Below are 20,442 nucleotides of genomic sequence, written 5' to 3' on the forward strand. Positions count from 1 at the left end.
TAAAGCAAAGTGTGACGTCGCTGCATCTCAAACAGACATTTTAAAGAACCAATAAACAGCTGACAGAATCTGTGTTTGTGTCCGACTGTCGCAGCTCGTCTCGATTCTGGGAAACCTTTTTTTCAAGCTTCAAGTTTCCAGCAGAAATGTTTATTTTTCTACTTTTGTTGATTGAAGTTTCAACCGTGGATTCTAAAATAAACTTTAAAAGACCTGACGCCTGATCGGGACTCTTCCTCACACCTGGAGCAGTCTGAGCTCACAGGACGTGACGTGAGCAGGGGGCGGTACAGTATATGGGGGGGGGGGGGGGGCAGCGGTACAAAGACATTTCATATAGAGAACCTTATAAGACACAAACGAGTTCAGCACACAACCTGAAAATCAAAAACAGAAAAATAAAGGAAATGTAGTGTTAAAAAAAAAAAGTCAGTTTCTCTGCTGAGGGGGCGGGGTCTGAGCCTGGTGACCCCGCCCCCCTTCGTCACTGTTGACCCCGGGGACAGACAGTAGGTTGTGGGTTTTGTTGCGGGACCAGCAGAGGAGTCGACTCTTAGAGGGGTTCATCCAACAGCTCCTCAGATTCCCTCCGTTTTAGAAAATTAATCTAAGATTTAACTTTTCATATTTAAAAACAAAAAGCGTCAATTATATCCTCAACTAACAGAGGCAGCACATCAGCAGAGTGGCCGCTAACTGCTGCTAACTGTAGTCTGTTTATTCATCCACAACTGTAGCCACTGTTAGAGTGTTAGTTCAGTTAGCCTATGTGTAAACTGACACAGGACAAGATGGAGGTCTATGACTGTGTCAGACTTCACACTGACCGCAGCTGGAAGACAATCACTATGAAGACGAGGACTGTTTGAATCAGATTCACATCCTGTCTGTCTCTGATCACATGACGTCTCATATAAGAACAAATTAGCTTGTCAGCAGGACGTTACACGTCTCCGTCGGTTCGCCTATCTGATCTGAGCTGCATCATCTCCAGTCTGAAGAATGTAACTGAACCAAGAACCTGATTGACTTCCGAATGTCTGAACTTTGTCTCACAGGTGTTGCCACCTTTAAACCAATTGGAGGAATCTTTCAATCCATCAATTTCTGAGATGTTGATGGAGTAAACCCCCCCGAGATCTCCTCCTCCTCCTCCTTCTCCTCTCCCATGATGCTCTATTGATGCTTCTGGAATGTTTGCAGAGGTCAGGGGTCACAGCCGGCCGTCCAACAACAGGAAGAAGAAGAAGAAGAAGAAGAAGAAGAAGAAGAAGAAGAAGAAGAAGAAGAAGAAGAAGAAGATGAAGAAGAAGAAGATGAAGAAGAAGAAGAAGAAGAAAGCCCCCACGCTCGAATGTTCAGAGAAGATCAACACGCCTCCCAATCAGACAGACAGGCTGTCTGTCTCACTTCATTATTCTTCTCATGTTGTGTTCTTCTTCTTCTCTTCTTCAGTCTGTTTGCGTTCCTCCAAGAAGAAGAAGAAAAAAAAAAAAAAAAAACGACACTAGGAGCTAAAAAACAGGTCAGCCTATTTACATACAGTCTCCAAGTCTGGGCGTGTGTGTGTGTGTGTGTGTGTGTGTTTATATATACTGTATGGGTGTGTGTGTTGTAAGAAGTTCAGAGTGTGTATCTCTGTCTTTTGTGTGTGTGTGTTCAGGATGGAAGTTTACATGTGTGTTTTCATCTGTGTGTGCTGAGTGGATAAACCTCTGTGTGTGTGTGTGTGTGTGTGTGTGTGGGGGGGGGGGGGGTTCAGTAACGTGTGTGTGTGTGTGTTCAGTCTGTGTCGGAGGAAGAGGAGGTTCCTGTTGAGGAGCTGTCATCAGAGGAGGAAGAGGAGCTGCCACTCAAACGACTAGCCCCGCCTCCCGAGGCACCACCCCCTGCTGCTTTCTCTGGAGAGAGAGAGACAGGTAGAGACAGAGAGAGAGACAGGTAGAGACAGGTAGAGACAGGTAGAGACAGAGAGAGAGAGACAGGTAGAGACAGGTAGAGACAGGTAGAGACAGAGAGAGAGAGAGACAGGTAGAGACAGAGAGAGACAGGTAGAGACAGGTAGAGAGAGACAGGTAGAGACAGAGAGAGAGAGACAGGTAGAGACAGGTAGAGAGAGACAGGTAGAGACAGAGAGAGAGACATAGAGAGAGAGACAGGTAGAGACAGAGAGAGAGACAGGTAGAGACAGAGAGAGAAAGACAGGTAGAGACAGAGAGAGAGACAGGTAGAGACAGGTAGAGACAGAGAGAGAGACAGGTAGAGACAGAGAGAGAGAGACAGGTAGAGACAGGTAGAGACAGAGAGAGAGACAGGTAGAGACAGAGAGAGAAAGACAGGTAGAGACAGAGAGAGAGACAGGTAGAGACAGGTAGAGACAGAGAGAGAGAGACAGGTAGAGACAGAGAGAGAGAGACAGGTAGAGACAGAGAGAGAGAGACAGGTAGAGACAGGTAGAGACAGAGAGAGAGACAGGTAGAGACAGAGAGAGAGAGACAGGTAGAGACAGGTAGAGACAGAGAGAGAGACAGGTAGAGACAGAGAGAGAAAGACAGGTAGAGACAGAGAGAGAGACAGGTAGAGACAGGTAGAGACAGAGAGAGAGAGACAGGTAGAGACAGAGAGAGAGAGACAGGTAGAGACAGAGAGAGAGAGACAGGTAGAGACAGAGAGAGAGAGACAGGTAGAGACAGAGAGAGAGACACGTAGAGAGAGACAGATTAATAATCAGACTCTGATGTCACAGAGGTCATATCCATGTTTTTACACAATCCAGCATTTGTATAGTAACAACTGCAGTACAGCAGCACTGCTACAGTGCTGTACTACAGCACTGTAGCAGTGCTGCTGTACTGCAGTACAGCAGCACTACTACAGTGCTGTACTACAGCACTGTAGTAGTGCTGCTGTACTGCAGTACAGCGTACAGACAGCAGTATATATACTCACGCAGTAGTTTCCTCTGCTTCTTCTGCAGGCAGGACTTGACGTAGCGCTCCAGCTCTCGGAGCGTGGAGGGTTTGAGGGTCTCGAAGTCGATCTCGATCTCGTCGGGGTTGGAGTCCCTCAGCGACGGCTCTCTGGACTGGATGATGTGGACGACCCGGCCCAGCTTCTCCCCCGGCAGCCGGTTTATATCCAGACTCAGCTGCCGCTTCTCGTCATACGACATGGGCAGGGACGACTCCTCGCCGTCGTCTCCGTTGGCTGATCCACCGCCGGACGCCTTACTGCCTTTCTTCGGTTGCCTGGAAACACACAGAGCCGCTCGGATTGGTCAGAGCGTCTGAGAATGTTAGCTCTTTAACCCTCCGGGGTCTGGGGTATAATTGGCCGTTTTTGACCATTTTTGATTATACCATTATATTTCACCTTAAAAACTATTTACCTTGCCTTGTTTGGTGTCATTATTTTCACCACAACCTCACATGTGTGACTGTACAGTTATTCTTTCATTTCGACATACTGTATTAACACAATGGAAAAAAAAAATGGAGTAGGAAAAAGTTAGTTTTTTTACTGTGAAAACCACAAATATGCTCAACGAACCATTTTTATTACTTATAATGCAAATATAAATTGTTGTTTGCTAAATCTGTGCATAAATTTTTGATATTTACAAAGTTATATGTAACTATTTACATTTAAATGCAGGCAACACCTCAGGCTCAGGTCTGCCTGAGCTCCTCCAGCTCAATGAAAAGCTGCACTGCCTGCTCCACTACACACTACATAACACACTACATAACACACTAACTATGCACTCCAAACACGCTAAATGTCACAAATCTCCCAACTCTCAAAACTCGCGATCTCTGTCGCTGCCTCTCTGACCGGCACTGCTGCTTTCACTTTTCCGCCCCGTCACTTCTAAATCTTCCCCCCCGCCCTTAGCAACCAAATCACCTGATTTGCCATGTAATTTTGTGATTGTCTGGTGTGGTGCCTTTTTCCACCAATAGGAACGTGTTTTTTTGCTTGCACTTCCTGCTTGCGGACACGTTCGTGAGGAAAGCCCGATCTCTTTACGTCTCTTCCTGCACCGAACACGCAGCAAACGTGACGGCAACACTAGCGAAAAAGTGTAGCGTACATAATACATCGTAACTCCAGTTTTACTTGGCCTATCAACACGATTTAAAAACTGACATATAGTTTGAAGGTTGCTCAAACACATGGAGTCCGAAACACTTAGGAACAGGGAGCTGATTGGATGGTACCTGGTGGCAGTCACTGTGCTGTTGGCTTTCCTGGCAGGAGCCTTCTTCTGATTGGCTGGTTTGGGCTGCTGAGCGGCGGCCTTGGGCTTCTTCTCTTCCTCCATCTTGCCCTTGTTCCCTTTGTCTTTGTCCTTGTCTTTCTTCTTCTCCTTGTCTTTCTTCTCTTTCTTCTTCTTTGGCTTGCTGACGGGAGCCTGGGACAGGACAGCCAGCTGCTCGTGCACCGCCTTCAACTGGTGGAATACACTGATAATCAATACCTTCAACTTCTGATCAATACCTGGAGCGCCTTTAGCTGCTGATGGTCTACACAACCACAATCACATGATAATATGAAGATGATTATTTAGAAAACCCGTTAATAGAAAATCAAACGTTCATTAAATCTACAATGATGTTAAAAAGAAGAAAACGAGGATGTTCTTGACCTGTGATTGGTCGGCAGCACCAACCTGCTCCTGTAGCTCAGCCAATCGCGTGGCTCGCTCCTCCTCTGAGTCGGACGATTCGTCGGAGGAGGAGTTGTTGCTGCTGTCAGAGGAGGCGGTGCTTTTACTGACCAATGGTGTTGTAGATGGGACTGATGCCTCGAGGCCCTCATCAGGTATCTTAGCGAAACGCATCTCGAACACGTCCTGCGGAGAGGTCCATTTAGTGACTCATTGACTGATTACTGCCGACAGAGCCCAATGAGGAGCAGGCTCTGAGAGGACCGGAGGGTCTCCAGGTGTTACGTACCTGCAGCTTGCGGGCCATGGCAACCACCTCGTGGTCTGGAGGATTGTACTTGTAGCAGTTGGAGAACATTAACCTGACGTCAGTGGCGAAGCTCTGAGGATCACTGTATTCTCCTTTATCCATCTTTTTCTATCAGAGAATCAACATGAGACCAAGAGTCAGTTCACAGTTCAACCCTCATCTGAGCACACAAGATTCACCTGAGATTCACCTGAGATTCACCCGTTTAGATCTATTTGTTGATTTCCACCTCTCTATTGGTTCTGTCTGATCTGAGGTTTTTTTCATCCAGCAGAATAAAAGCTTTGAAGCCGACAGTATAGCGGTTCACAGCTGTGATGTCACACTTCCTGTTGGCGTTCTTAACTTGGATCTGATCGCCGTCTCACAGGTCAACTGTTGGTCGTTTGTCTGTCTCAGATATTTGCCCTTTTTAGATAGAAAAGGCGGCACATTTGCAGCCAGGTAAATGCTTCAATTGGCCTTGTGAAAATGAGGCGTAATATTCCTTCTTTTCCAAAAAGCCGCCACTGGGATAACATAAACATGTGACTTGACGTGAGGCACAAAGTTGGGCGTGAACAACATACAACACATGTGTCGGAAGAATATTTAGCCCCGTGATACCAGTGTCAGTCAGAATTGCTACGCAGCTGCCCACTCAAGGCCGGCGGGATGCAGCATAATCATGAATGGCCACTGCCTCGTCATGACTGCGGCGCTCCGCCCCCTCCGTTAGCTGCCTCAAGCACCAGACAGCTAACAGGAAGCAGGTCAAATTTGTCTTCAAAATAAGAGCTTTACATTGCACCCCAGTTTGGAGTTTAGAACTGTGTTCTTAGCAGGGGCTTTTAATTTGAAAGTAGTGACCGTTAGTAGCTTGCTGCTACAACAAGCGGACAACAAAGACAGCTACAGAGACCGAGGAGACGCTAGCATCTCCTGGATCTCAGCGGCTGTCCAGTTGCTCATCTTAATGTCCGCAGATGAAATGATGGACTGACTGCTGTGATCAGCTGTTTCCTGGTTTTAAAACTCCCCGGCTGTGGGTCGCACAACAGTGCAGGTCATCCACACCTCCGCCCACCTCACACAGAGGCCGGCACATCGATGGCTCGGATTTACATCGTAACGAGGTGGCAGATTGCCGGACCAAAACAGACCCTAAATATACCGCCTTCTGTCTAAATCCGCAGACCTAGCCGCAAAAAGGACGGACACATTGGCGGCTTGCTGCCCAGTATAAAAACAACTATGAACTCAGCTTGTTTCTTTACCGACCCGTCTGATACTGTGATGTCATGGCAGTGCGATTATGTAATTGTGCATTACCCGGACGGTGCTGAGGTCCATGGGGTGTTTGATGATGTCATGGTAGTCGTGCAGCTCCAGAGCCTCGGCGTCGACTGGCTTGTAGAAGGGCCAGGCGTAGGCAGCGTGTTTCTTCGAGAGCATCTCCTTCAGGATGGCGTCACAGTGCTTCATCTGCTCACCCAGCTTACCACCCTTCCTTCCCCCGGCCCCGCCTCCACCAGCTCCCAGCTCGCCCACAGCTACCTCCTCGCCTGTCTCCCTGCGGGTCTTGGCAGGGCGGGCGGCTGCCTCGCGGCGGGACGAGCCCAGTTTGGGTGGTTTGGTGTCCTGAGCGGACGGAGAGTCTGCGCGACCAGCAGAGATGGCCGACGTGGTTGGAGTGGTGGTGTCGGCTTTCCTCTTCACACCTTTCTTCTGTTGGAGACAGATAGGTGTGAAGACAGACAGGTGGAGACAAAGACAGGTAAAAAGATACAGATAGAGCGAGACATGCAGACACAAAAGAGTAGAAAGACACGGGCAGAGGGAGACAGGTGGAGACGGGCAGGTGGACAAAGGGCAGAGAGACAGGTACAAAGACAGACAGGTATTTCCTGTTCTATGAGGGTCATGTGACGCCATTACCTTGACAACAGGCTGTGCAGATGGCATCATGGTTGCTGTGGGCTGCGGGGCAGACAGAGGGGGCGTGGTTTGGACTGGTGTGGGCGTGGTCGAGATGACAGGTGTCTGAGAGGGGGAGGGGGAGGGGTATGAGGGGGGAGGGGAGGCTGAAGACTCCGCCTGCTGACTCACTGAAAGAGAAACAGTGCCTGTTAGTCCTGCAGTACTTTACTGTGCACGTACATGAATGTAGAGCTGGGCGATATCACCAGATGTTTGTTTTTCATATCAATCAATGACGATAATTATATCACGATATATAACAATAATAATAAAGAGTATTCTCCTGACAGAACCCAAAACACACCAGAAGGTTATTATGGTTTATAAAATAAATGTATTTATTGTCAGATACTAGATGACAAACATACAACAGAGCCAACCAACCACGTGGCTTCATGTTCAACACTGAAGAAGTAAAATGATAAATATGGACAACAAACTTGTCTCAAACATTTTAGAGGTAGTTCACTGAACTGAACACTGATTCAAGAAAATAATAAAAAGTTTAACGGTGAGGATGATGATGCTCGTGTATCTGTGAATACTGCAGGCAGTTAAGTTCAGCTCAGGGTTCGTACACATTTTTCAAGGTCAAATTCAAGCACTTTTCAAGCACTTTTAAGGGTCATTTTCAAATTTTTCCAGCACCATATCGCTGAGGTAAAATACATGATCTACAGGAATATATACACTCATTTTTATTTTTTTTTTTCACTTTTTATCACAATTATGCACATTGTGTTATGCTGTAAACTTCTAAAATTATGTTTCATAACAGCAAAAAGTTTAGAAATTAAAGGAGAACAAAAAGTTTTATCCAAAAAAATGGAAGCCACTTGGCGTTCTTCAGACACACTCGCACTGAGACAGAGAGACCTGAGAGCACCCTGTAAATGTCTTTTTTGACATAAATTTGTATGTTTCAAAATGCAGTGTTGGGAGTAACGCATTACAAAAGTAATGCAATTACTGTAATGTGTTACTTTAGTGCTGTAACGCAGTTATGTAAGACATTACAAAAAAAATATTTTACTTGGTACAAATCCCAGTAACGCGTGTTACAATGCATTTTAAACCCGAAACTAAGTGGTGTGTTGTTTTTATACAAATTCTCCAACAGCTTCCTGTAAGTGCTGGAGAACTATTGATTGAGGAGAAGACGACTGCAGCAGCAGACAAGTTGGACTCGCGAGATGGACATACGCTCATTATCTTCAGTTCCTCAGAGACAAGGATGTGAAGAACATTATAGCTACGTGCACTTTGTGTGCAAAACCAAAAGATCTCTCTACCTCGCGAAACAACACAAGTATGTATGTATGTAAGATATGCTGCCACTTTCAACAGTGGATTCTCCGTCTTTTAGAATAATTGTGAGCAAGATCCCCGTCCAGGCTAGCAATAACAAGGTAACGTTAAGCTATCATTGCCTCAACAGGTTAGTGCTGCTGGGCTACTGACTATAATATATCAGCCAATAGAACAGCGACATAACATCAATCTGTTTCACATCAGTCTGTATCCAGATAAAACATACAAAAACTTCATAAACATTAGCTAAAGGGCCTTACAATGTAGGCTAATCTTACTTTATTAGAAGTAAGTCATGAAAATGGGAGAAAAGTGAACATTTCCTTTTCACACTTAAAGCTCTTACGTATGTCAGTGCCTGATGTGACGTTACAGAGACAAACTCAACAGTCAGTTTCTGACTCTGGCACTTTCAGCTCTGGTGCATCAAATTCGAGTCACATTTCTTGTGACTGGAGAGCGCAGACTCTCCCATTGCACACATCTGCACATCTTTTTGCAGACCTTGCATGACGCCACTCTTTGATTCGATTCTTATCTTAACCATAGTTTGTAGTTATCATTTTGAAGCCAACGCTTGTTAAAACAACAGCCTCCCGGCATTTTGTCATCTCCTGCTGTCTCTCTTGGAAAGGGGCGGGGTCACACACAGACCGGCAGGTCGCGGAGAGGAGCAGAGAGGCTCAGCGGAGCCCAGGAGGAAACATCTCCACATACGGATCTCTTACTGATTTTATTTCTCCTTGTTATACGCAAACTATCCAGTCTGATCTCAATTTTGTGAAAGACATAGAGTATATGACAGTAGCACAGACATAATGTCAAGCACTTTCAAGCACTTAAACTAAAATCCAAGCACTTTTCAGACCTTGAAAACACAACATTGAAACTCAAGCACTTTCACGGATTTCAAGCACCCGTACGAACCCTGTCAGCTTCATCAGCCTCCTGTTCTGTATGAACCGATGTGGTTCTGTAAGACCCGATGTGGTTCTGTAAGACCCGATGTGACCACATATGAGCTCTGAGCTGCTCCACCTTGACCCTCCACCCTGCGTTCAGCTGAGGGATGTTAGCAGAGTGGACTTAGCATCCGTGACGTCATTAGCCTGTTTTTAAACTGTGCTTACAGGCTTCATGTCTTTAGCGGTACTGTGCGTAACTGAGCTGGTTCTGTCTTTGTTTCGCTTCTTCTCATATGGGACAATGGCTGAAAAAGCTGCAGAGATTGCTGGTTGTGGAAGATAAGTGTGACTAGTAGAAGCAGTGGGGCTGGTCTGTTGGCTACCTGTTAGCAGGATAGCGTAAACGATGGAGTTCTGTTTGGGTCGGTACCTGTTGAGATGATGGAAGAGGGTGGTGGCCGACACATTCTGCACCTAATGCTGGTCTGTCAGACTTCAGGTAGGAGAACTAGTTCCAAATAAGCGAAGACCTTTCTTCGGTTCAACTTCTCCAACTTTGTTTCCTCGCGCTCGGTTTCGCGAGTCGGACCGATCAACAGGTTGTTGTGAGTGGGAGGGGCCAGAAACATGCATCCACCACATGCATTTGTTTCTCTGCTGTGTGATTGGCTGTTGGTGTAGCGTTTTCTAGTGAGAGGACAACGGACTCAAAAAAAAACTTTATCGAAAAGAAATGCCATAAATTTATCATTGCTATATTTTGAAAATGATCGAGATCTTTTTATCGCCCAGCCCTAGTTGAAAGTACTGCAATAATCAATACAGACTGTAGTACTTTTGTAGTACTTCATGGTAAAACTTTATATATAAAAATAACTGCAGTGATATCAAATAAATAAACTTCATACACATTCTTACTGATACAACAGATACTGTAGTAACAGTACCTGTTGTATCAGTACTGTAGTAACAGTACTGTAGTATAAGTACTGTAGTACCTGTAGTAACAGTACTGTAGTATAAGTACTGTAGTACCTGTTGTATCAGTACTGTAGTAACAGTACTGTAGTACCTGTAGTAACAGTACTGTAGTACCTGTAGTAACAGTACTGTAGTACCTGTAGTAACAGTACTGTAGTACCTGTAGTAACAGTACTGTAGTAACAGTACTGTAGTAACAGTACTGTAGTACCTGTTGTATCAGTACTGTAGTAACAGTACTGTAGTATAAGTACTGTAGTACCTGTAGTAACAGTACTGTAGTATAAGTACTGTAGTACCTGTTGTATCAGTACTGTAGTATAAGTACTGTAGTACCTGTAGTAACAGTACTGTAGTACCTGTAGTAACAGTACTGTAGTACCTGTAGTAACAGTACTGTAGTATAAGTACTGTAGTACCTGTAGTAACAGTACTGTAGTACCTGTAGTAACAGTACTGTAGTATAAGTACTGTAGTACCTGTAGTAACAGTACTGTAGTATAAGTACTGTAGTACCTGTAGTAACAGTACTGTAGTATAAGTACTGTAGTACCTGTAGTAACAGTACTGTAGTAACAGTACCTGTTGTATCAGTACTGTAGTATAAGTACTGTAGTACCTGTAGTAACAGTACTGTAGTAACAGTACTGTAGTACCTGTAGTAACAGTACTGTAGTACCTGTAGTAACAGTACTGTAGTACCTGTAGTAACAGTACTGTAGTACCTGTAGTAACAGTACTGTAGTAACAGTACTGTAGTAACAGTACTGTAGTACCTGTAGTAACAGTACTGTAGTAACAGTACTGTAGTAACAGTTCTGTAGTACCTGTAGTAACAGTACTGTAGTAACAGTACTGTAGTACCTGTAGTAACAGTACTGTAGTATAAGTACTGTAGTACCTGTAGTAACAGTACTGTAGTACCTGTAGTAACAGTACTGTAGTATAAGTACTGTAGTACCTGTAGTAACAGTACTGTAGTATAAGTACTGTAGTACCTGTAGTAACAGTACTGTAGTAACAGTACCTGTTGTATCAGTACTGTAGTATAAGTACTGTAGTACCTGTAGTAACAGTACTGTAGTAACAGTACTGTAGTACCTGTAGTAACAGTACTGTAGTACCTGTAGTAACAGTACTGTAGTAACAGTACTGTAGTACCTGTAGTAACAGTACTGTAGTACCTGTAGTAACAGTACTGTAGTATAAGTACTGTAGTACCTGTAGTAACAGTACTGTAGTACCTGTAGTAACAGTACTGTAGTACCTGTAGTAACAGTACTGTAGTAACAGTACTGTAGTACCTGTAGTAACAGTACTGTAGTACCTGTAGTAACAGTACTGTAGTAACAGTACTGTAGTAACAGTACTGTAGTACCTGTAGTAACAGTACTGTAGTACCTGTAGTAACAGTACTGTAGTAACAGTACTGTAGTAACAGTACTGTAGTACCTGTAGTAACAGTACTGTAGTAACAGTACTGTAGTAACAGTACTGTAGTAACAGTACTGTAGTACCTGTAGTAACAGTACTGTAGTACAGTACTGTACTACAGTACTGTAGTAACAGTACTGTAGTAACAGTACTGTAGTAACAGTACTGTAGTACCTGTAGTAACAGTACTATAGTAACAGTACTGTAGTACCTGTAGTAACAGTACTACAGTACTGTAGTAACAGTACTGTAGTACCTGTAGTATAAGTACTGTAGTACCTGTAGTAACAGTACTGTAGTATAAGTACTGTAGTACCTGTAGTAACAGTACTGTAGTAACAGTACTGTAGTACCTGTAGTAACAGTACTGTAGTACCTGTAGTAACAGTACTGTAGTAACAGTACTGTAGTACCTGTAGTAACAGTACCGTAGTATAAGTACTGTAGTACCTGTAGTAACAGTACTGTAGTAACAGTACTGTAGTACCTGTAGTAACAGTACTGTAGTATAAGTACTGTAGTACCTGTAGTAACAGTACTGTAGTAACAGTACTGTAGTATAAGTACTGTAGTACCTGTAGTAACAGTACTGTAGTATAAGTACTGTAGTACCTGTAGTAACAGTACTGTACTACAGTAGTATAAGTACTGTAGTACCTGTAGTAACAGTACTGTAGTAACAGTACTGTAGTACCTGTAGTAACAGTACTGTAGTATAAGTACTGTAGTACCTGTAGTAACAGTACTGTAGTACCTGTAGTAACAGTACTGTAGTATAAGTACTGTAGTACCTGTAGTAACAGTACTGTAGTATAAGTACTGTAGTACCTGTTGTATCAGTACTGTAGTACCTGTAGTAACAGTACTGTAGTAACAGTACTGTAGTACCTGTAGTAACAGTACTGTAGTATAAGTACTGTAGTACCTGTAGTAACAGTACTGTACTACAGTAGTATAAGTACTGTAGTACCTGTAGTAACAGTACTGTAGTAACAGTACTGTAGTATAAGTACTGTAGTACCTGTAGTAACAGTACTGTAGTATAAGTACTGTAGTACCTGTAGTAACAGTACTGTACTACAGTAGTATAAGTACTGTAGTACCTGTAGTAACAGTACTGTAGTAACAGTACTGTAGTACCTGTAGTAACAGTACTGTAGTATAAGTACTGTAGTACCTGTAGTAACAGTACTGTAGTATAAGTACTGTAGTACCTGTAGTAACAGTACTGTAGTATAAGTACTGTAGTACCTGTTGTATCAGTACTGTAGTACCTGTAGTAACAGTACTGTAGTAACAGTACTGTAGTACCTGTAGTAACAGTACTGTAGTATAAGTACTGTAGTACCTGTAGTAACAGTACTGTAGTATAAGTACTGTAGTATAAGTACTGTAGTACCTGTAGTAACAGTACTGTAGTATAAGTACTGTAGTACCTGTAGTGGCAGTACTGTAGTATAAGTACTGTAGTACCTGTTGTATCAGTACTGTAGTACCTGTAGTAACAGTACTGTAGTATAAGTACTGTAGTACCTGTAGTAACAGTACTGTAGTATAAGTACTGTAGTACCTGTAGTAACAGTACTGTAGTATAAGTACTGTAGTATAAGTACTGTAGTACCTGTAGTAACAGTACTGTAGTATAAGTACTGTAGTACCTGTTGTATCAGTACTGTAGTACCTGTAGTAACAGTACTGTAGTATAAGTACTGTAGTACCTGTAGTAACAGTACTGTAGTATAAGTACTGTAGTAGTACCTTAGTACAGTACCTGTAGTAACAGTACTGTAGTATAAGTACTGTAGTCCTGTAGTAACAGTACTGTAGTAGTAATGTAGTACCTGTAGTACCGTATGTATAAGTACTGTAGTATAAGTACTGTAGTACCTGGTAGTAACAGTACTGTAGTATAAGTACTGTAGTATAAGTACTGTAGTACCTGTAGTAACAGTACTGTAGTATAAGTACTGTAGTATAAGTACTGTAGTACCTGTAGTAACAGTACTGTAGTATAAGTACTGTAGTATAAGTACTGTAGTACCTGTAGTAACAGTACTGTAGTATAAGTACTGTAGTACCTGTAGTAACAGTACTGTAGTACCTGTAGTAACAGTACTGTAGTATAAGTACTGTAGTACCTGTAGTAACAGTACTGTAGTACCTGTAGTAACAGTACTGTAGTATAAGTACTGTAGTACCTGTAGTGGCAGCGGCAGACTGCTTGCTCTGTTTCTTGCCTTTGGGCGCCGGCGGCAGCAGAGCAACTTCCTCTTGAGGCATCTGAGCGACTTTCTGCAGGAAGATTTTCTCTAAAGCCTGAGCCATGAGGACGATGTCATCTGTGGGCTGAAGACACAGACAGACAGACAGACAGAAAGTTACTACAGCATGTCAGACTCAGCTGGAGGTCAACATCTGTGCTGACTCTACTGGCACATGTAGCGGCAGCCATGACACCTTATTCTTCATCATGTAACATTGATCTGTCATCTGAGCTGACCTCCAATCACAGGCAGCGATCGTTGCTCTTCTCTTGCGTATACGCAGTGAAGAAGTGGATGTCAGAAAACTTCCTGCTCCTGATCAGATCAAACTGAGATGCTGGTCATCGATTGGCTCACAGAGACACCATGTTGATCAGGTGACCGTAACTCTGGACAACTGTGTTATTTCTCAAAGTTGAGCTGAATTTCTGTGTTACTTTTGATTCTACACTCTCTTCTGATCAGCACATTAAAGAAATTACCATGATCGCCTTCTACCACCTGCGCAACAAAGCTGAAGCTCGCTCCTTCTGTCCACAGCGGACGCACAGATCCTGATTCATGCCTTTGTTTCTCTAGGCTGGATTATTGCAAAGCCTTATTTTCGGGTCTTTGCCGTGAGAGCACTAAAAGTCTTCAGATGGTTCAGAATGCTGCAGCTGGAGTCTGAACACGTACAAGAACATTTGATAATATAACACCAATCCTAGTGTCTCTGCACTGGCTCCCAACACAGGATCAGGCTTTAAGCTGCTGCAGACACACAGAACTGTACACGGCCTCGCCACGTCGTACATGTGCTTGTCTCTTGTTGTGTACAAGTACCTTGTTGTAGATGTAACAGTTGGTGAACATGGTGTTGAAGTCCTGCATGGCCTCACTGGCGCTCCAGTAATAATTGTTCTCCAGACGTTTCTTGATGGTTCCCATGTCCATCGGGTTCTTGATCACTTTGTGGTAGTCCTGGAGACGAGGATGTCGTTAGATCTAGACTTATCTTAGACTTGGACGTTTAAAGAAACTGAAAGGTGTGGGAAATATTTGTGGTAGGATGGTTTGCGTTGTGACTTACGGCGAGGCAGAGCTTGATGGCGTCCACAGGCTGGTAGAAGGGCCAGGCGAACTGATGCTTCCACAGAGTCTTCACCACAACGTTCTGCATGTACTGCAGCTGGTTCGTCTTCCTAATGGACACAAATGCAACAAACATGACAGAACTGCACACAGAATGACTTCAATTCCTGCTGTAAACTCTGTGGATAAGATGAGACACGCTTATTCTGTAGAGAACAACTCGCCGTGGTAGTCGTGGCTCATTGGGGATCAGACTCGCCGTCACTGTTTTCTCATTCTGGCATGACGTGGATTTCGTGGTACCACCATTACTGAGTTAAAAGTTTTACCATATCATAAGAAACATGCAGGTAAAGAGCTGACCAGGCACTCATAGAACTGGAGTTACAACCAGTAACTACTATTTTACATGCTAATGCTGACTGTGCTAAAAGGATGCTGTTGGAACAACCAGAGAGTCATGTCATGTCTTCATCTAACCCACCATGAGGGTGAGTACAGACCCAGTGGATCAGCTGGCTGAGTCAGTACTGATCTATCCTTTAAACTCAAGGACAGACTTCAGACTTCACACAACTTGTTGTTAGCATGTTCCACAGCTAATTTGGCTCGTGATATACATCTCTGTAAGTTGTCTGATAAGAATTTGCTCATCTTGCATCATGATGATGTTCAGGGACAGATTGTAAAAACAGATGTGTCAACAATAACTGTAGAAACTACGTCAAAAATATAAACTCAAAGATAAAAAAACGCTTCATGAAATTTCAATATAACTGATGAAAGTTATCAAAGCTTTCACACTAATTAAGAACATTTCAGCATCAAATCTCCACCGCTGTCCTTGAACGCAGCAACATATCAAATTCCTAATGAAGTGCATCGTGTGATGACATCACAACCTGGGAGGATCTGATCAATACGTTTACATTTAGTGCATTCAGCAGACGCTTTTCTCCAAAGAGACTTACAATAAGTACATTTGTCAAAAGAAAGAAACCACAACATGTCACCGCAGAGTAAAATATAAAAAAAGAATCAATCTTCAAGCCCTCATCTGAGCATCGTAGCTGCTCGTTATCAAACAGACCTTCAGTGTGTGCGTGCTGTGATTTAAGTGCTGCGATAAGAACATACAGGTGCATATACTTTTTGTTTTGTTTTTGGGGGGTCATGCTATGTGGGGTCGAGGTTAGGTCTGAACTATTGAGTCTTGAGTCTTTTGTGGAAGATGGCGAGTGAGTCTGCAGTCCTGACATTGGTCGGGATCAGTGATCAGTAGTTAGCCTCAGGTGTGTCCAGGTGTTTCCTACCTGCCAGGTTTGGTGGGGTTGGTGACCTCAGGTGGGGGCGGGTTGGTGAGGGTGGGGGGGCTGGGGGGCGCAGCCTCAGGGGCGTCCGACATGGTGGACGACGGTGACGCAGCAATGCACCGTGGGACGGCAGTGTCTGACCTGAAGGTGAGAAAACAACTCCCTCTGTGGTCTGAGGGTGTGTGTGTGTGTGTGTGTGTGTGTGTGTGTGTGTGTGTGTGTGTGTGTGTGTGTGTGTGTATGTGTGTGAGGCACACAGGTGCGTGTTAGTGTGTGATCAGTTCAGGTTTTGTTGGTGTTGATTCTTCAGCTCGATGTTTCCCCCAAGGAGACAAACTCCCATCGCACGACCTGAGAGGAAGAGAGACACTTTGTTAGCATCGTTAGCTCTCTGCTGCTAACGATAAACAAAATCTTATTTTCAAACAGTTTAAACCATCAAAGGTTCAGTTTTCTCCAAGCTATTGAAACCTGAAGAAATCAAGTCACACAAGAAACAGGCACAGCAAAGTCCCGTTATCCCACCCAAAAAAGCAATAAAGAACTGAAAAATTCCAAAATGTGACAATTAATCGACGAGTCCATCATCAGAACAGTGAACAGCTAACGGCTCCTCAAACTCTGGGACACATTAGTTAGTTGAAACAGCGTCGGAGGAGACGCCCGCGTTAACCCTCGACACCGCCGTGGAAATACTAGTTTAATGGTATTACACATTATCATTAATTTCATTAGTAATGATGAAGCTTAAAGGAATAGATTTTTGGGATCAAAAAACATTTGATTCTAATCTCACAAAAGGACAATTAATATTCAAACAAACAAATCAATACACTGTAGAAAGTAAACATACACAGCGTGATCGCTGTGACTCTCCTCACCTACACTCACCTACACCTCAGTGTTCATGTCTTTATTTCATCTTATTGTCACAATCAGCATTCTACTTTTGTAATCAATAAATACAAATTATTTGGTTTGATCATTTTAAATTATTTCTTATGTTAATTTACAGCTGATTAACTGTATCGTGATATCTAAAGTTAGTTCTCTACGACTGATATTAAATGAATATATCTTACAGAACATCAGCTGTTTCATACGTCAGCTGCTCGTTTATCAGCAAATTATGTTTTATATTATTTCTACATCCACCTGAGGTTTCTTGACTTTTGAGGTTTTACATTTGCTCAATTTAACAAAAACTTTTTTGTCCAATCATTTGAGCCATAATTACTTTATTAATGGATTTTACAGAGACAGACCTGATCCATCAGTCTGACTCCTGTTAAGCAGCAGGAGATAAATACCGTTACTGTGATTACTCAGGTAATCATTTACACCACACAGACCAACACACATCCTTCACTGTCACCTCTGACAGTGAGTTAATAATATATGAAATTAATACAAACGTCCAAATTGAATAAGAGAAGATCAAAATAATTATGGTGACATCAGCTCAGGTGCTCACTACAGTCACAGCTCTTTATACTGACAGAATATTATAATTTTATATATATATATATATATATATATATATATATATATATAAAAATAAATAAATAAATAAATAAAAACACACACACACACACATATTCAAATAAACTCTTATTGACACACCAGAGTAGAGAGTTATATCAGCACATCAGTAATGTATCTGAACCTCGGAGCTCAACTGTGATCATCCTAAGTGACTTCTAGAGAATAAAGCTTCAAGTAGTCGCCTGAGAAAAAACATGTCAAATGACAAACCAGTATTTTGACGCGACTGATCAAACATTATTCAGACATTATCTGGTTCCAGCTTCTTAAATGTGACAATTTGCTGCTTTTCTTTCTCAGTTCTGATGAAAGAAAATGAAGCGTCTTCGGTTCTGAAGACTTCACTCTGAGTTTTGGGAAACGTCCACGACAGACAACACTCTTATTCAATAGGTCTCGAAAATAATCTTCAGTCCGATTGATAATGAAAATGATTGTTTGTGTCAGCACCGACACAGAATCAGGTTATAAAAGTCTCAACTTCACTGAATCACATTAAACAGTCACGTATTCAGACTGCGTCTGTGTTCACAGTAACAACAGTTGTGTTCAGGTCCAGTCTGATGTTGGTTCAGGTGTTCAGTCTCACACAGGTGACCTGCCGCTCTACACAGCAGTGACATCATCACTGTCAGCTCTGATGAAGATCACACTGTTCAACGCAATAAAATAACACAATCTGCTTTGAATCTGTCCTTAAATATTTTACTGAGATGTTCTCAATCAAACAATCAATTAACGTTTAGATTATTTTCTTTATATTTCATTTAGACATTCAGATTATTTCCAAGTTGTTATTTTGACAGCAAATTCTCACTTTTCAGAAACTGGAACTGATTTAATCATGTCTCTTAAAAATGACACAAACAAATAAAATTGATTATGAAAATCTGTGACATTACGATGATGATCGTCATCATCATCATCGCTGTCAAAATCATACAGATCTCACAGGGACATCGTCAAAACGGCACCGGCCCAAACCCAACAACTGTCACATTACAGGTCATACATGACGAACATGAGCGGGGCAAACGCTGACTTTCTGGTGTTTTAGCAAAAAAAAAAAGGCGAATCGTGCTGATCGATTGAAAAATTCATCAATAATGCTCTCAGTTCTGAATTATTAATCCCAACAACACATCTCTTCTTCTTCAAGCAGGTTTATGAAGTCTCGTTTCTAACTGCAGACTTTAGTTTGACCTGTGATCACCTGTCAGCAGTCTCACATGCTCAGATCATACTGGCCCATCGGTACCAGGTCCACTGTGAACTCTACTGTGTGTCTACTGATGCATTTCACAACAAAACAACTTCTTATAGTCTAAAAATATCCCCGAACCATCAGAACCTGACGAGCTGTCCTGTTACAGAGTCCTGCAGCAGCAGGGACATTAAACTGCAGATAAAGTGGTCGATCAGAGCAAACAGTCCAGGACCAGGACCAGGTCCAGGACCAGACAACCTGCCCTCAGAGTCCGGACCACCGACAGCTCCTGCAAGGATCAACAGATGTTGGAGTCCGGCGCTCTGCTGCCTGCATGCTCCTGCGGTTCAGAGGCTAACGAGCGAGCTAACTGCTAACGCACACCGCTGCGACCAACAAACTCCACAAATCCAGTGAACAGCACCGCCATCCACCTCCACACACACTCAGCTGCTTATTCACCGGCAGATCAGAGCTCACAGCCCGGGCTAACCGAGCTGGCTGCTCAGGTGTGAATGTTTTCAGGCTAACGAAACATCCCATTTATCTTGCTTTAAAAAGATGGCGGGCAAGCCAAGGCAAAATATGAGCTAGCTCGCTAGCTAACGCTGCTATGCTACTTACCGAAGACGTAAAATGTGATTAATATAGATTCTCGCGGCGCTGCAGACGTCTGCGCGCGTGTTCGGAGCGTTATCTTGACATTTGTTCGCGTATGAGACGCACATCGATCGGATAAACACGGTTACAAATCCAATCTTTGCAGATGTTACCGCTCGGTGTTTGGCTAGCTAATAAGCCGTTAGCCTGTTAGCTGAGCTTTGTCTGAAGGCGCCGAGCGGCCAGCACACCGACACAGTCTGCACAGTCCGGGGAGAAGCTCCGCTCCGTCCCCGCGCCACCCGCCCCGCGCCCGGACACACACAGCCGTTTACTTTGAGTCTCGGTCCTCCGGCGGTCCAGCGGCGGCCTCAGCGCAGTTTTCACCCAGATTTTTATTTAGCGAAGTAGCATAATAGATGAGTTATCAGCTGTCTACCCTGTGCGCAGGCGCAGTGCAGAGCGGCATCATGGATGTTGTTGTGATCGGATTGGCTGCTTAGGTGAATGAAGCGCTGTGATTGGTTCTCAGGTGTTAGCGGGGCGATGATTCGTTGCTGGGGGATGTAAAACGCTGCAATTGGTCGGTGAGTTAGTTGAAGCGCTGTGACTGGCTGAGGCGCTCAGCGGGCTGCTGTGATTGGTGGTGCAGTTTAATTGCTCCGTCACTTGAACTCTGTTTCCCAGCATGCAGAGCGGCGGCAGAGAGGCAGAGGCCCGTTTTGCCCTGCAGGTGAGGCTGCTGACGGATTTATTGATTTAAACTAATAACTGATCTTTATATTATTATACTTATGATGTCAGAGGGTTTAAAGCCGGTTTATATGAACACACATACGTTCTGTGTAAAATTAACATCATTAATCAACA

The 20,442-nt window shown here is 43.4% G+C and overlaps 1 protein-coding gene across 5 annotated transcripts; it reads right to left on the bottom strand.

The window, feature by feature from the left end:
* Positions 1–1,511: 1,511 nt before the first annotated feature.
* LOC115581631 (bromodomain-containing protein 3) lies at positions 1,512–20,052 on the bottom strand. Of its 5 annotated transcripts, none has more exons than XM_030416895.1 (12): positions 19,908–20,052; positions 16,221–16,571; positions 14,906–15,017; positions 14,659–14,796; positions 13,807–13,915; positions 6,897–7,066; positions 6,291–6,686; positions 4,959–5,087; positions 4,649–4,855; positions 4,221–4,453; positions 2,950–3,248; positions 1,512–1,901 (listed from the first exon to the last, which is right to left on the bottom strand). In XM_030416895.1, the coding sequence occupies exons 2-12, from the start codon at positions 16,310–16,312 to the stop codon at positions 1,783–1,785; spliced, it is 2,004 nt and encodes a 667-aa protein (XP_030272755.1). In that variant the 5' UTR covers positions 16,313–16,571; positions 19,908–20,052; the 3' UTR covers positions 1,512–1,782. The 5 variants fall into 5 exon arrangements, with proteins under 5 accessions (XP_030272755.1, XP_030272753.1, XP_030272754.1 ...); XM_030416893.1 differs by having other exon boundaries at positions 6,291–6,683; positions 13,768–13,915; XM_030416894.1 differs by having other exon boundaries at positions 4,673–4,855; positions 13,768–13,915.
* Positions 20,053–20,442: the final 390 nt, after the last annotated feature.

The sequence above is a fragment of the Sparus aurata genome, chromosome 5 (genome assembly GCF_900880675.1).
Source record: "Sparus aurata chromosome 5, fSpaAur1.1, whole genome shotgun sequence".
In the NCBI taxonomy this organism is placed as follows: domain Eukaryota; kingdom Metazoa; phylum Chordata; class Actinopteri; order Spariformes; family Sparidae; genus Sparus; species Sparus aurata.